This window comes from Pterocles gutturalis, unplaced genomic scaffold, assembly GCF_000699245.1.
Source record: "Pterocles gutturalis isolate BGI_N339 unplaced genomic scaffold, ASM69924v1 scaffold11886, whole genome shotgun sequence".
Lineage (NCBI taxonomy): Eukaryota > Metazoa > Chordata > Aves > Pterocliformes > Pteroclidae > Pterocles > Pterocles gutturalis.
The window spans coordinates 2,767-18,756 of record NW_010100456.1 but is presented as its reverse complement, the minus strand read 5'-3'; the positions used below and the strand labels follow the sequence as shown (position 1 = coordinate 18,756).

The following is a 15,990-nucleotide window of genomic DNA, read 5'->3' as shown; positions in this document are numbered from 1 at the left end:
CTTTCCCTGCGTTTGCTTCCCTAGACTTGATCTTCCAGGCTTCTGGGATGAAGTACCTTAAAGGCCTGTAGAAGCAGTGGGAGATGAGCCAGGACCAACTGGCTTGTCAGCTGTCCCAAACTACCAGGAAGCATGCCCCTGCCATCGGTCCTTGGAGCACAGTTGGGGCACTGCAGCAAGACGGGGAACAGAAAGGGCCTGTTGTGTTCAGGGAAAAGAAGCTTTTTTCATCAGCGGGAGCATATCTTTCCTGTGCGAGTTTGCTGTTGGCTGGAAGACCTTCACCCAGTTCTAAATGACTCTGATCAGACTGACTGTGACTCATTCATCTGGAGTTGTCTTAGGTGTAGAACTAGTACATACCTAGTGGGAGAAGAAAAAACATGGTGCATTTGCAGTAGTAATTTGCAGCTTTAAAGTAATGCTAGTAGTCAGATCTTTTTCACAAAGGGGCTGGCAGGCAGTCACTGAGCAGTGTTGGAGAAATAGTAAATTATGAGACACAGTTATTTCACCATTTTTTGGGATGTGGTCTCTGTCACTGGTCAACTTGGGACAGAAACAGAGGGAAAATGAGACTTCGCATCATTTAACTACTTAAAACAGCCTGTTCAGTGATGCCAAGAGAACCTGAAAAGTTTATTAGAGTAGCCTGCTTTGTATCCTGGGAATATGTAAGCTTTTGCATGCACTTCTGCAGGGATACATTTGCTGAAGATGCTATTCAGTGACTAATGCTCTTACCTTCCCTTTGCTGCTGCCTTCCTTCTGCAGGGATTGACCACAGCCCATGAACAGTTCAAAGCCACTTTGCCAGATGCCGACAAGGAACGACAGGCCATTCTAGGAATCCACAATGAAGTCTCAAAGATTGTCCAGACATACCATGTCAACATGGCAGGAACGAATCCTTACACTACAATCACCCCACATGAGATCAATGGCAAATGGGAACATGTGAGTTCTTTCCAGCCTCGCAAGTTAGTGTGGGAGGATGCCGCTGCTCAGTCACTGGGGCCCCAGGAAGTGGATTATTTACTCTGCAGTTACCCTCTCATGCTTACTGATTGGCTTTTCTTTTTTTTTGTCATTTGTTTTTGGCTCAATTGCCATGTGCTTGGGAAGTGGAAGAGGTCTTTCATATAAATGCCTAAGGGGTGTCAGATCCCTTTTACTTGCTGTTTTCATAATGAAAGATGCTAAGTTAAGAGCTTTGAGGTTTTCAGTCCTCAGCTGACCTGACAAGCCAGCAAGTACGGCATGTGAGTCAGTATCCTTTTTAACTGTTCAACCCTTCAGATGCTTTATCTCTGTAGCCAAGTAGCATTCCCTTGCTGTAATCCTAAAAGAGCAGCTACTCTCCATACCAGCTGTGCTGATGGTTCTTACTACCAAACAAGATCACCAAAGTGAGATCTGAACAGGGTCCTGCAATTCAGTTAACATGAGCCACTAAAAACCCAAGTAGTGAATGGAAGCTTCTTCTGGTCTTCCATGGCCTGAGATGGGTTTGCAGCATGCATCCTACAGCAGATAGGATTCATATTCCATGAGCCTTCCCACCACGTCCTAAACTGTATGACTGCTTGTTTTCAGTGCAAACACCCACTCCTCCCTTCCTTGCAGCAACTTCTACATTTACTGTGCACGTGCCTTTGTATGTATAAACTGCACACTTTGTTACCCTTTGCTGTAGGTGCGGCAACTGGTTCCCAGAAGGGATCAAGCCCTGATGGAAGAACATGCTCGCCAGCAGCAAAATGAACGACTTCGTAAACAGTTTGGTGCACAGGCCAATGTCATTGGACCCTGGATCCAGACCAAGATGGAGGTAGTGCTTTGCTCACTTTGAAACAGTCCGTTTTCCTCTGTGGTCATCACTGATATTCTTATCCTTGGTCTTTCTTGACCGCTGTCAGTCAGTCTTCCCTCAGGTCACAGCAAGAGAAACTTCCATAGAAAATATGGAAAATCTAAGACTGCTATTGGTTACTGAAGTGCTCATATTTTTTTTCCCCTAACTCTTTAGTACAGAGATAAATATGACTTAAAATGGGGAACACTGGTATTTTAATAGAATTGTGTTTATATGCAGCAAGTTAAAGACCCTACATCAGGAGCATATTTTGTGTAACTGCTTTCATAGCGATGTTCTTGATGCACATGACAAAATAAATACAATGAGCGTATCAAACATCAGCAGAGGAGACATTTGTAAGGAAGATCTCTCTTTAGGTGAGATTTCAGTTAAACAAGTTGGAGTTGATTAATATGGAAAAATATGAAACTTACTGATGGCAGAAGCTTTCAAGAAAAGAGCAATTAGAGAAATATGTATGAAGGGACTAAGTTAGTGGCAGACAGTATATCAGAAAAAGATCTGGCTTGGTGTACATTACTAGCTTATGGACTGCAGTTTCCTTTTTTTTTTTCTTTGTATTCTTGTATTAGACACATCTCATGTGACTCTCCTCACTTGGAGAATGTTCAGCGCTCTGCTAAAGTTTTTTCTGACACTGTCAGCTCATTTAAAGTAACTGCTTCATGACATATTTTTATTGAATCATCCTGTGTGAGCGTATAGCTGCAATAAATGTCAAGCATGTTGAGGCTTTTCCTTCCAATCGGGTCTAACTCCTTTGGCTTTGCTAATGTAGGAGATTGGCCGCATTTCAATAGAGATGCATGGGACTCTGGAGGACCAGCTCAACCACTTGCGGCAGTATGAGAAAAGCATTGTGAATTACAAACCAAAGATTGACCAGTTGGAAGGAGACCACCAACAGATCCAGGAAGCGCTTATCTTTGACAACAAGCGCACCAACTACACCATGGAGGTAAGAGTTTCGGCAGCAGATCAGCCAGCCTCATCTGCTGTGGCCAGTTAGCATCAGCCACATCTAGCTCTGGCAACATGTCATGGCTCTCAGGAAAATGGAGAGCTTGACAATGTGGCCAAGCATGCAACAACATGTCACTGAATTTCTTTTTTTGCCTTGCTATACTTTATGCCAACCCATTCCAATGTACTTCCAAATATAGACAATACAAATAACCTGAATGAGATCAACAGTATTGCTTGGTCTCATTTGTCCTGCCACCTGATTGTGGCAGCTGGGATTAGAAAGCCCGGGGAAGTGCTGGTGATTTTGAGCTGCCACAGCCTGGCAGAACAAGAAAAAAGTCCAACAAAAGCTTTTTAAAGTCAGAGTCTGGCTTTCTGTTGACAACATGAGGTTTCTTAAAAGCAATCTGAGTTCAACATGAGTCTAGCAGAACACAGGCAGGCTTTGAAACTTGTCTTTTGGTTTCTGGCCAGCTCTCCATTAACCAACAGCAGAGGCTGTGGAGCACCAGTGTCTTCCAAGGACTGTGGTTTATTTATTTTCTTGGTAAGGAGAGTTTTTTGCCTAAGTCCTAGAAGCACTAGATTTGATTTTCATTTGTGTTAAAGGCCCCCAATATGTTGATCTGAAAAGGCAAAGGAACCTTGTGATAGGACCACAACTTTCTGAAGATCAGGAATTGGCCTCTTCAATATTTTTTTCAGTCAAAATTCACATTTTAAATGTCTGGTTGGCTCACACAGCAGATAAGAAGGAAACTTTTCTGAGCAAACGGACTTCTCCTACCTTGGCCACCAGGATCATTTAATTTGCAACAAGTGGCACATTCAATCCACTGGTCCCAGAGGCAGAATAGCTACTATTTAATTTGAAAATTGTCCTGTCCTCTTTTTTTCCAGCATATCCGAGTGGGCTGGGAGCAATTACTAACAACAATTGCTAGAACCATCAATGAAGTGGAAAACCAGATTCTGACCCGTGATGCCAAAGGAATCAGCCAGGAACAGATGAACGAGTTCCGGGCTTCTTTCAACCATTTTGACAGGGTAAGTCAGTGCTGACTGCAGCTTGGTAAGCCACAGGCTTCCATGTAGACTGCAGTGCAGTAAAAAACAAACAGTCACTGTGATAAAACTAGATCAATAGAAGATGTTTCATTCTCAAAAATGCCACTCCTGTGCAGCAGTCATTCCTGTGAAGACTGCTAAGTGATCATTAGGCTGGGAGGCAAAGTATATTTTCACGGGAAATTGATCAGATTCTTTGGAGCAGCTGTCCTGCACTATGACATACCATCACATAAACTTGTACTGAAGAAACCGGTATTGCTCTTGTATGGAGCAAACAGGAGGATCTATATACACCATACATATTGCATGACATAGATAAACCCTGAGGTAAAGCCTGCCTTGCCTTACTGTGGAAATACATGCCAAGGCACTAATAGGTGCAATAAGAAAGGAATTCCTTAAAGGAAATCCTCCTACTCTCAACTTGCCAACCTGTCTGCAGCTCTTCCTTCTACAATCTGAATCACAAAGGTGTCATGCAGGGAAGCAGAGACAGTAGCCCAAGCCTGAAACTGGCTCATTATCAACCCCTTCAGTGTCATCTGGAAATCCATGAGCAGCCTGCAGAGATAGTAAGTGAGCCTCCACCACTTGCTGCACCAGCAAGACTGTTTGAAAGGTCTCCAGAGAAAAGGCTGCAGCCTACCCTCAGAGACTGGCAACACTTTCACATTGCTGAACATGGGCTATTTCAGCCTTTCTCTAGCTGCCTAAGAAAAACAAAAACCATGGCTTCTTTTCTTAGCAGAGAGACCCATAAAGTCCTGTAGATTTTATATTTTGACCTTCATATCATTTGCCCCTTTCTCCACAGTAGTCTGAATGATAATGCAAAGAGAACGTGGTTTTCCCATCTTCAACGGTGTGTTTGATTTATGAAGGCTTAACACTGATTTTAAAAGCTGATTTTTGAGGAAAGTAACTTGAAATTGGCCCCACCATCCTGTCTGTATCTTCCTTGGTCTGCTCAGAGAAGGTGGCGTCGGGCCGGGGCTCTTCAGTGCTTGGGGGCTGTCCCAAGATAAAATTCTGCAGGGTGGATGGGGATTCTCAGTTCCTGTGGTAGCTTGATGGGTACATCCAAACACTGGGGGAGTGGGGGATGAGCAAAGGGAAGAGCAGCTGCCAAGCTGTGTTGTGCTGCGCTGTACCGCAGTGCTGTTTGCAGAGCTGAACACTTGAAATAGCTTTGCCAGTCAAAGCTCCACCTCACGTGCAGGTCTCATAAATACAGCAATAACACTGCTCCCCTGAGCTTCAGCTGTTTTTCCTTGTTTGTTCCTGGGATGCCCTGACAGCTAAGCTTCCTTGGGTGTGTTGCCAAACGTACCTGCCCTCACCTACTCCTTTAGTGGGACTTTTAACTAGAAGATTAAGGCAATGCTTCCCACTGCCTCTGCCTGCTTACCTGCACTCTGGGTTACTAGTGAAACACAGGGCTTCTGGCACTATGGATAACAAGTAGTGATGCAAGTAATTCACTTGGGAGATTGAGATCTTGAGGCTTCTGAGCATCAACTGGTTTTGTCATTCAAATGCTCTCAAGATGTGACAAGCTCTCTGAGAAGGAACTGTTCCAAGAGCATTTTTAGCACATCCTGAAATGTCATTGTGATATCTAATGTTGTGCACTTTTTATTTTTCTTCCCTGTCTTTCTGCATGTCATTCTTCCTCTGCCTCTCTCCTCACCCACTGCATGGTGCACCTGTTTGTTGTCCTTCCACCTCTCTTTGATCTCCTCTGTGTCTCCCTTCCTTCTGCCCTACACCATCACCCCACTGGCACTGCATGTCCTGCTGCCTGGCACACCGCATAACCAGGACCACTCCGGCACACTTGGCCCTGAGGAATTCAAAGCCTGTCTCATCAGCTTGGGTTACGATATTGGAAACGATGCACAGGTACTGAATGCTAGTGGTGAACACAGACAGATGTTAAACTGTGAAAAATAACAGTTTTTCCCTTTCTTTTCTTGTTCGTCTTAATCCATCTGTCATTGTTGTTCTTGTGTTTGACTATATATACATTACTTTTCTATACTACTTCCTCTCTAAATGTACTTTGGTATCTATTCCTTCTTAATTCACTAATTGTTTGTCTTGGGAAAATTCCTTTTATGTCTTCAAACTTTTCCATTTACTTCTGTGTCACTTACCACTCCTTTTCTTGTCCATCTCTCAATCTGTCGTGCTTGATATCTTCATTCCTTTTTTTCATCATCGATATATTCCTTGTTTTGTAAACTATCCCAAAACCACCTTTGTTTCTTCATGGTTTCACAAACTATCTTTTCTCTATTGTTTTTCATTGTCCTGTAAATCCTTCCTTCCATCTTCTTCCCCCTGAAACTCATTCTTTGTAATGTCTGCTGTGGGTTCATTTCTCCCTGGACTGGTCTCCTTTTTCTCTCTTGGCTTTTTCCATCTTTGCATCATCCCCTGTAGAAGAAGACTGGTATGATGGATTGTGAAGATTTCCGAGCCTGCCTTATCTCCATGGGTTACAATATGGTAATGTAGAGCCCTCTGTCACTCCTGATCACAGTGATTCTTGTAGGCACCTTCAAAAATAAAGGGAGAATGTGTAGTGAATCAAGGTAAACACAGCCTTATTTTCCAGAATTATCATCAATGGATGTTAGATCCAGTATTAGTTGTACATGTAAAATTCTTGTCTCACTGCAGTAGCTGAAGGTAAAAAAATGGAAATCATTGTCTAATTCCTGTGTATTTCCAATGAGACTTACATTTATCAAACTGTGTAGCTACAAGTGGAAGAAACAATAAACTTCCTCATACTGGTACCTGCACTCTGCACAGTGCACACAACCTCCACAGCCCAAAATGTGAATTGAACTCATCTGGAAGTATACATGACCTGATTTCTGAATACACTCAAATGCTGCTCCTCTCATTCCTACCATTTATTTCACATCTCTCTTCCTGTACATGTAAGTAGGTTCAAGTTCCCATCATCCTCTCTGTAGCTTTTCCCTCACCAGAATACCTGCATATTCAGAACAGCAACACGTGGCACCCTGAGAGGCACAATAACTAATAGGAAGAGCTTCCTTGAAGACTGATGCTCATCAAAGGGCAGGAGGAGAGCAGAGTGCAAAAATATTCAGCTGTACTCTCAGTATCTTTGCTCCTGATGTCAGACAAAGCAGTGTTTATTCATCTTACTCATCAGCCCAGTATAAATACAGACTCTTTAGTGTGGTGTGCCAAGCCGCAATAACATTTTATTAGATACCTTAATTACTCTTGAAGGTATACTGTTTTAGGTGTATTAGAAGAGCCTGTTACCAGAAGACTCAGCTCTGCTCTCCCCTCCTCCTTACCCAGGAAGGAGATTCAGAGATGAGAACAGGTGATCTTCTCTTTATATGAAAAAAAAAAATGCAGCAAACTACACTACAAGGTTTTGACTTCTGTAGCAAACTTCTCTGTGGGATCTTCCCTGTAAAGTCTAATTCCCTGGGACACTCCAGATATATAAGTCCTTCTTTCCAAAGCCTGTCTAGTTAACACGAACCAAATACTATTAAAGACCCCAGAGACATTTCTTCTGGTGGTTTCTGTTCTGGCAGCTGAAGAGAACTGTAAAAGTTCTCTTTTAGTAAATGAAAGTAAAAGGATTTGAGGAATGCAGATCTTCAAATATTGCTACAGACATCTAGCACAACATGTATTACAGAGAAACTTGTGTCTTCCCCTGAAGTCTGTGTGATATTGTTCCCTCATAGGAGCATTGTCCTAGAGCTAGATGGAGCTTGATGCTATCCTAGGGCACAGCTGAGAATATTTTATTCCAAAGGACAAATGAGTGGGAAGCATTTGTACATAACAGCAAGCTAAAAAAGAATATCCTTGTTAAAAAAAAACAAGTGGTTTCTATTTGGCTTTGTTTTTCTAGCTATGAGATATGCTGCTGAACAGTTTCTCCCTGCTTTCATAGTGCTGCTGCCCAAATGTCCAGGCTTACGTGACTCTCTTGTTCTCCAGGGAGAGGCAGAGTTTGCCCGCATCATGAGCATTGTTGACCCTAACCGCTTGGGTGTAGTGACATTCCAGGCCTTCATCGACTTCATGTCCCGGGAAACAGCAGATACAGATACTGCTGACCAGGTTATGGCTTCCTTCAAGATACTGGCTGGAGATAAGGTGAGGCTCCACACCTTCCTTTCCTGCATCTGCATTGCTCCTGCTTTCCTTTTTATCTCTTGTCTCCAAGAGAAAGTGTCGAGGGAAGCCCTCTCTAGCATGGAGGATATTTTCACAGGAACACTGTGCAGTGCTGGAGGAGTGCAAGGCTGAAGTGTGGGTTAATGAGCAGCTTGCCAAGGCACTTGAAAGTCCTGTTTAGCTGTCAGTCAGAACTATGCTGCCCACTCTTAATTTAATTAAGAGCTTGGTTGTGATTTGTTATTTTAAAATGTATGAACAAATTCAACAGATGGTTCTTGATTAGTCTTGAAAAACTATTAATTACTGACAGCTGTAAACTTCAGATGATCTTTCTGAGATAACACGTGTTGCTATACAATCAATAGTAGGTTTTCATTGAGGATATGCTGTATCTGCAAGAGGAGCATCTTTTAATCATAGAAATTGGTCAAAAGTAGGAAAACTTACAGGATTATACTAAAAATATTAATTTTCTAAATTTGCATCATCAGTGGAACCAGCTGGTAAAAAAAAAAAATTATGTAATCTATTTTTCTTCTGTAACAATCCCTACTAATCTTTTATGTAATTGAACAAATAATATGTACATGTGACACCAATATATTTGCTGATGATTTTATTAATCGCACTTGAAATGTGAGATACCATTTCTCAGATTGCAATGAGTTACCCTTAAATCCAGTACCGGTTCCCACGTTTCACTAATAAGCTTTTCATAATCTGTAATGAAGAAACCCACAATACCCATCCTTTAGGCATCTGCCCTACTGAAGCCAGTCCTATTGTCTTTCAAGTACTGAAAATAGCACATTATTCAGATAAGCTAATCACTGAATAAATCGGTAATTCTGGATGCAGTATTACTTATTAACTGGTTTACTCTGTACAGTACAGTAAATATACTTGTCAGTGTTTAATATGCTCTAGTGACTAAAACATGAATCAGACAGTATTTCATTATGAAGAAAAACTCCTCTTACTCCAGTCATTAAACTGAAAGGCAGGAGGGGAAAAAAAGAATAAAAAGTCACAGGAGAGAGATGGTGTGAAACCTGAACCATTATTCAGACTGCAAATGCCCATGAGTCACTTGGCTAAAGACAACATACTGGTTAGCAAACAGGCAGCTACTGTTACTGCATGGAGAGAAGCCAAGCTACCTCAGCTCAATGAGTCTCCGGAAGCTGAATTTACATAAGAGGTTTTGCTTGCTTATTAAAAATGTCTGCTGTGAAAGGCAAGGATTGTTGGGGGAACTGTGGAAGCAATACAAATACAGAGTGTTTGCTTATGTCTGTCTGCATTGGTGCCACCAACCAGAGCGAGCGGGGATGGTTCCTTTCCTTGCTCTGAAGAGAGGGAATGGCAACTCCCAACCAGCACAAGCAGCTGTTACCTCCTGGCAGTGAGGGACAGGATCCAAATGAAATTTCTGCTTCCTCCCATTTGCTTTCAACAGGACCTCCATTGCCAAAGGGAAGGCAGAGTCTTACACTAACAACTTACCTTACTTGCCTCCAGGTCTTTTCTTTAGGTGTGCTAGCATCTCTCCTGCAAAAACAATCTTTCTCTTCATTGTAAAAACCATTTTCTTGTCCAAATGGTAGGGAGTGGCTGCATTTCCTCCCAAGGCATATGCGCAGAGAGCTCCCTGTGCAGGTGTACGGTACCAGTCTAGTAGTTGGGGTCCTGTCTTTGACTGTTGTCTGCTTCTCTGGGGGTCCAGGGGGTGGTTGTGCCTCTGAGGAAGGTCAGTTTTCTGAAAATAACAATCGCCTTATTGTTTGTCCTCATTGCAGAACTACATCACTGTGGATGAATTACGGCGGGAACTGCCTCCTGATCAGGCCGAATATTGCATTGCTAGAATGGCACCCTACAATGGCCGTGATGCTGTACCCGGTGCCCTGGACTACATGTCCTTCTCCACGGCACTCTATGGCGAAAGTGACCTTTAACTTTTTTCTGTCCCACCACACGCTCCCTCCCCTCTCCCCCGTCCTACACGCCCTTCTTTCTCTTTGCAAAGCAGCCTCTGCTCCGCTCTTTTTTGTGTTTCCCTGTTTTGCTTCAGATAACAGATCACATTTTTAAGTGGGGGGGAGGACATTGACATGGCACCACCTACCTTGCCCTTGAAATGACAGTTTACAAAGTTATTTTGTGCAAAAAAGTTAAGTTTTAAAAAGAACAGACATATTTTATTATAGAAAAAGGTATTTTTCTCCACCAGATTGAAACTTAAAAAGAAAATGTTAAAATATTGCACCAAATATTTTTTGTTGTGACATAGAAAGTCAAGCACAATGTTACATTCCATCCTTTAGAAAAAAAACCAAACAACACCACAACGCCACTTGTTCTGTTAACTTTTACATTTGCGTATGTCTCTTTTATCACGTTTATCTTGGGAGGGGGGAAGGCACACAAGTGCATGTGTTTGCTGGTTCACTCATTTCATGAAAATATTTTATGATAAACTTTTGAAATTGCTGTGTTTTCTAGGGAAAAAATAATGTACACAGCTCATGTTTTCATATTTAATTAAAAAATACAATATGCCTCCTATGTTTATCAGTGCACAACTTTTTTGTTGCTGAGAGTTGTCTGGTTTCAGAACATGAAGCTTGAGAGTTGATAACTTTGATATTGCTTGTCACAAACCATATTAAAAATTTCTTGTGATAACAAATCTAGACTTTATTCATTTGTATAGTAAAATTGTTTAATCCTATTAAGTTGAAGCCACAAACATGATGAAGAGAATCCAAAATTAATGTTTTTAAAATTTAAGTTACAGTACTTTAAAGGTAAGCTTCCTTTCCCCCTTAACCTTTTCATTCTTGTTGAATGATGTTGGAATTTTCACAGCTTTCTTACTACTATAAATTAATGTCATATAAATTTTTAACCATGCCCAATACACTCACATCTCTAGAAACAGTATTCTTGTTATTCTTTGAAAACCAGCACAGAATTAGTGACTAGACCTGTGCAATCAAGCAACCACTGTATCTTTAACCATCTGTGGAAAAATTCCTCCACTGTTCCACGCTCAGCATTGAATATCTCACTGCTCTTGATACCACATCTTCTGACATGATAATTTTTTCCAGAGCCTTCAAGATCATTTTTATATTGGACTTTGGAAAGAAACCAGCTTTCAGAACAAATCCTTTGAGACCTTTAATGAGTCATAAATTATACACACACACATGTGCCTGAAAATCGGCAAAGGGAAGCAGCTAATCCCTTCCCAGCCATCTCATATTACAGGTGCATTTCCTGCCCTCCCTCAACTTGTTTAGGAAACATGGAGTTAGGAGCAAAAAAATGCATTACTGCTTCATGACATGTTTCAAGTGAGAGTCTTTTAGGTATAACTAAGTCCTGAGGAAGGCATTGTACATGGTGAGTAGGGGTTCAGCACAGCTTTCTGGTTTATTCCTGACCTTGAGTAGGACACAATAAAAATTAGAGCAGCGTGTTATGATGTATCGCAACCTCACAGTATCTGCATACCATACCTGCGAGAGGTCTGCTACCGCACTTCTTCCAGGAGACACCAAGATCTGCGTTCTCCTGTAGGCTGGATAACGTGTGCACAGAGGGTGTGGAAGTGAGCGCCATGTAGCTTCATGCATAGACAATGCCAGACTGTACTGGCTGTGGTTTGTCTTCAAAGGTTGAGGCAGAGGCAGTTCACTAACTCACCTGTAGGTGCATTGTTAATGAGTGCTGGAGCTGAGGTGAAGCTGTTTCCTGTGTTGTAACCCACGATACCGAGAAGCGTGGAGGGGTCGATATGAATTGTCAGTAGTGACTTGCAGCCACATCAGTGTTTAATGCACTTCTAAGTTCCTCTCTAGGCCTATTTTCAGCTATGTCAATATCTTGCTACAAATAGGACTGTCTTCTTCAAATACACAGAGTGCTGACTCCATCACCGTGTTTTAATGTGCATAGCATAGGTTATCTGTTTGAAAGCCAAAACAGCAGAGAGGATGACTGCAGGCATGAGCAGATAATCTATATTGAAGCTTGCCTCAGAGTACCCATTGCCCTTACTTTGATAACCCTCTTTCCTCTTCCACAGTAGCTGCCCTGTCCTTGGTTTGCTGCACCTGGAAAAGGACATTTGCACTGTCAAACAAATTGAGGTTTTCTGTGGGCTGTACCCACTCCCAGAAGATGTAATGATACACTTTTTCTATGTATACTTTTTGTTTATTTATTTATTTAGACAGTAATGCCAGGGGGTGGGGGGAAACATCCATTGGGGCATTAAATGACCACTGCCTGGAGAAAAGATCCATGTTAGTTTGAAATAGGGCTGGAAAAGAGCATAGCTGCACCTTGGGCCATCACCTGGTGCCCAGGTTTGCTACCACTCTGAGAATGGAGCCACATTATTTTTAATTATCCTAGTGACAGTGGTCTGCAAGTCCATTCTTGGAGATTCCAGAAGTCTACAAACACCTTTTACTGAGCTGTGTAGTGTTGCACTCTGTGACCAGGTTTCACACAAACCCCCAGCTGGGTGTTAAGTATTCTGGTTTTATGAGGCATCTGCTCACACCACAGGCTGGTGGCAGTGTGCGCACTCCAGCCTTGCTGACGTTGCTCCATTGGCCCCACCGCCCTGCACCCTTTGGTGAAGCCGAGGTGCTAACAGCACCAGAAAGGCCTCGCCTGTGCTTCTGAGTAGTTGAACAGAGTTCAAAATATTGGCAGTAGGTGTGCCTAAAATATTGGGCCCATGTACTGGTATTCCTTCTGCTTAGGTGACACGGCCTTTGACAAACTAGCTAGAGCTTACGTGACCTGGTCTTTCCCTCTAGGCTGTAGATAAAGCTTCCCCATTCCCACCAGAGCACTAGGATGCTGCAACACGTTTACCTTCCCCGTATGTGGCACAAAATATCTTGCAATCGTGTGGCCTAACAGTCTCTGGCAGTTAGCATGCTGAAATTTGAAAACAGCTTTTTGTATTAGGCTCATGGTTTTGCATCTAATGTTCCGTTCTTTAGCCAAGTCCTGACATCAGCCTTGATGAAGTTTGTCTCTGGAAGCAGCTGTTTGCAGCTCAGTAACTGCCCCCTCCCCTGCCAAGAACAAAAGAAGTGGACAGTCCACTTCAAGCTCCCATCTCCCATTCAGGGGTAAACTCTTTTTGTCAGTCTGCCACACACACTATTTTCAGGCATGGAAATTGAAATGCTGCTTTCCCAATAAATTAACCATTTTCCTTTCATGGCTGTTGATGTCTTTGGCTGCTGAGATCTCGGTACCTGCTCCGGCATGACTGCCTGACAGTACAGGGGCAAAAGCACATCAGTGTTCAGACAACGTGGGTCTGTCTTGCCTGCCAGATAGTCAACCACATTTCCAAAAGCTTCTCAAGTCTATCTTGTGACTGTCACATGTCTTCAGTGCTGCCAGCATCTGGTTTTGGAGTGAAGGAGCAGAGCTAGGAGTGTCAGAAGACAATGAAAGGAAACTGGTCTGCAACCTTGAATGAACTTTGTTTCAAAGAAGTATTCATACCTGCACAGAGGATCCATCCAGCCGAATCAGACTGGCTGGTTTTATCAGGGAAATAACTGAGAGGGTGAGGAATAAAGAGAGGGTGATTGTTCACAGCGGCTGGGAACAGTTCGAAATAAAATGACTTTGTTAAGAAACTAGAATGCAGGTATGATTTTTCAGACCATAACAAGATTATTTGTACGACATTACTTGCACTACAGATGCCGGGGTAGGACAGATTTTTTCCACCCCTGTGGTAGCCAAGTACTGAGAAAGCTTAATCCTGTTGAATTAATCAAACTGCCGAGGTGACTCTGGCTACTGAAAGAGTAGCTACTGTGTAAACCCTTAAAATCCATGCATTAACTCTAAGCCGCTGGGAAAGTCTTAGCATAATAAGCATAGATTAAGAAAGTCTAGGGCACATCCTGAGACAAACAGGTAATCAGAACATTCCCCGGCATGCACCAAGAAAATATGTTCAGTGCTGCAGTCAGTAGGGAAGTCAGCCACTGTGAAGGATAATGTTGGATGATCAGATCTTGTACAGGAAAGGATGCTCTATACAGCTATTTTAGGTATATTTCAATTTCACCAATTTAAACCCACAGAAAATCCAAGAAGAAAATTAATCTTTTCTATACTCTGAGGATTTACAGCCACTATAGACTATACACCTCACCAATAAAATATTAAAATTGATTCCTCCCCTGTCTTTGGACACCACACAAGTCATGAAACAGTTTCTCAGTTTTGTTCTTTGCTTTTATTTCTGGGACATACGTGCATGAAAATAAGTTGGTAGAAACTCTACTGTATCCCATCACTATCTTATTTCTTCTCAGAAAGTTTGTTTACACCTTCTTGCTATTAGTCAGTAGTTCACAACCTGGTGACCTAGCAAGCATTTGAGCAAAATACTGAGAAGGACTTCTAGCTAGTGCAATACCTCAGTGCCCTTGATCCTCATGCTGTCTGGAAAACCATAATCTTTCACTACTGTTGTGAGAAACATCTCGTGTTGATGAAGAAGGCACATGGGGAAAAGATCCAGCGGGATGTGTCCCTGCCCATGGCAGGGGGTTGGAACTAGATGATCTTTAAGGTCCTTTCCTACCCAAACCATTCTGTGATTCCATGAAAAAGAGCTAGATTTGCTTACTTTATGTAAACATAAAGTCTATGTTTACAATTGCAATCCAAGCAGTCTCTGTTCAGCTGTTGCCCAAATCTGGAGGTATTGCTCACGGGGCTTTTCCCTGTTGCACCCAAGCCTTTTCTGCACACCTACATTTCTGCTTCGAGGCAGGCCTGGAACGAGCCCCTGAAACAACTGGACACCAGGTTCCCCGTCATTTCTGCTTCGAGGCAGGCCTGGAACGAGTCCCTGAAACAACTGGACACCAGGTTCCCTGTGACAGTCCCCACCGGGGCCCAAGCATTCCCCTCGCAAACACCCCACATCACTGCGGGCTGCAAACCTCCCCCCACGTACAAAGCACAGAACAGCAAGACCGGCTGCTTTCTTTGCAAAGCCTCTAGGTGGGTTTGCCACCCATTTGCTCCGTAAGAGCCTAATTGCCTAAAATATCTTCCCACAAGGGGAGTAACACAAGTTCAACGCTTCATCCCTCCTCAGGGGATCCCCACCACCCAGCACTACACCCTAACCAGCAGGAAACCATATAGGCCAGGCCAGGAAGCATCTCCCCAGCCTCATTCCCTCTGTCTCTGTGAAATCAAGAATAAGCACCCAAGCAATAGGAAAGAAAGCGTGAACCCATATGCTCATGGTTTCGGCCATCAGTTTGCAGAAGGAATGCTGCATTTCAGTCCCTGACAGAGGCATTTTTTAGGTATTCTCTAGTAATCAGTCAAAGCATAAAATACAGAACAAAGCCTTGGGAAACAGGCCCTAGGACACCTCTCCCAGCACCCCAGCCACGAGGTCTGCCCTTACACTTGCTGTCCCTCAGTTGCCTGCCCCATAGAGGCACAGCTCACAGAACTGAGAGGAGCCCCCCCACTCCACCACCACAGGCTCACACTGGGGTTGGGGCACTGGGGTTCGGGTGGGAGCCCAAATCTTCAGTCCGAGGAAGACAGCAGGCCCAAGCCTCCGGAGGGATGGGTGTTTTAAACAATAGGCTATTTTACAAAGTGTAGCTGTTGGTCTCAACATGTCTTTTGGCAGCTAAAGAAAAGAACAAGTCCTAGTTAGTCCTTGCTAGAAACAGATGTTGGCACTTCTCTTTGAGACAACTCTGAGCTGTAGATCCTGAGGGGAACAAGGCTCTGGTTTCCCAGCTCCAGGCAGGTGTGTTTGTACTGAGCAGGGCAGGACACCAAGACCT

At 43.1% G+C, this 15,990-nt stretch overlaps 1 protein-coding gene across 1 annotated transcript in view; it reads left to right on the top strand.

Annotated features, from left to right (window-relative positions):
* The window catches only part of LOC104466499 (alpha-actinin-1-like), a 23,452-nt gene extending 12,653 nt beyond the window's left edge, over window positions 1-10,799 (top strand). The window contains 7 exon segments of the mRNA XM_010079933.1: window positions 775-957; window positions 1,697-1,831; window positions 2,658-2,837; window positions 3,746-3,892; window positions 6,362-6,427; window positions 7,925-8,083; window positions 9,907-10,799. Of these exon segments, the coding sequence (XP_010078235.1) occupies window positions 775-957; window positions 1,697-1,831; window positions 2,658-2,837; window positions 3,746-3,892; window positions 6,362-6,427; window positions 7,925-8,083; window positions 9,907-10,065 (1,029 nt within the window). The 3' untranslated portion in view covers window positions 10,066-10,799.
* Window positions 10,800-15,990: the final 5,191 nt, after the last annotated feature.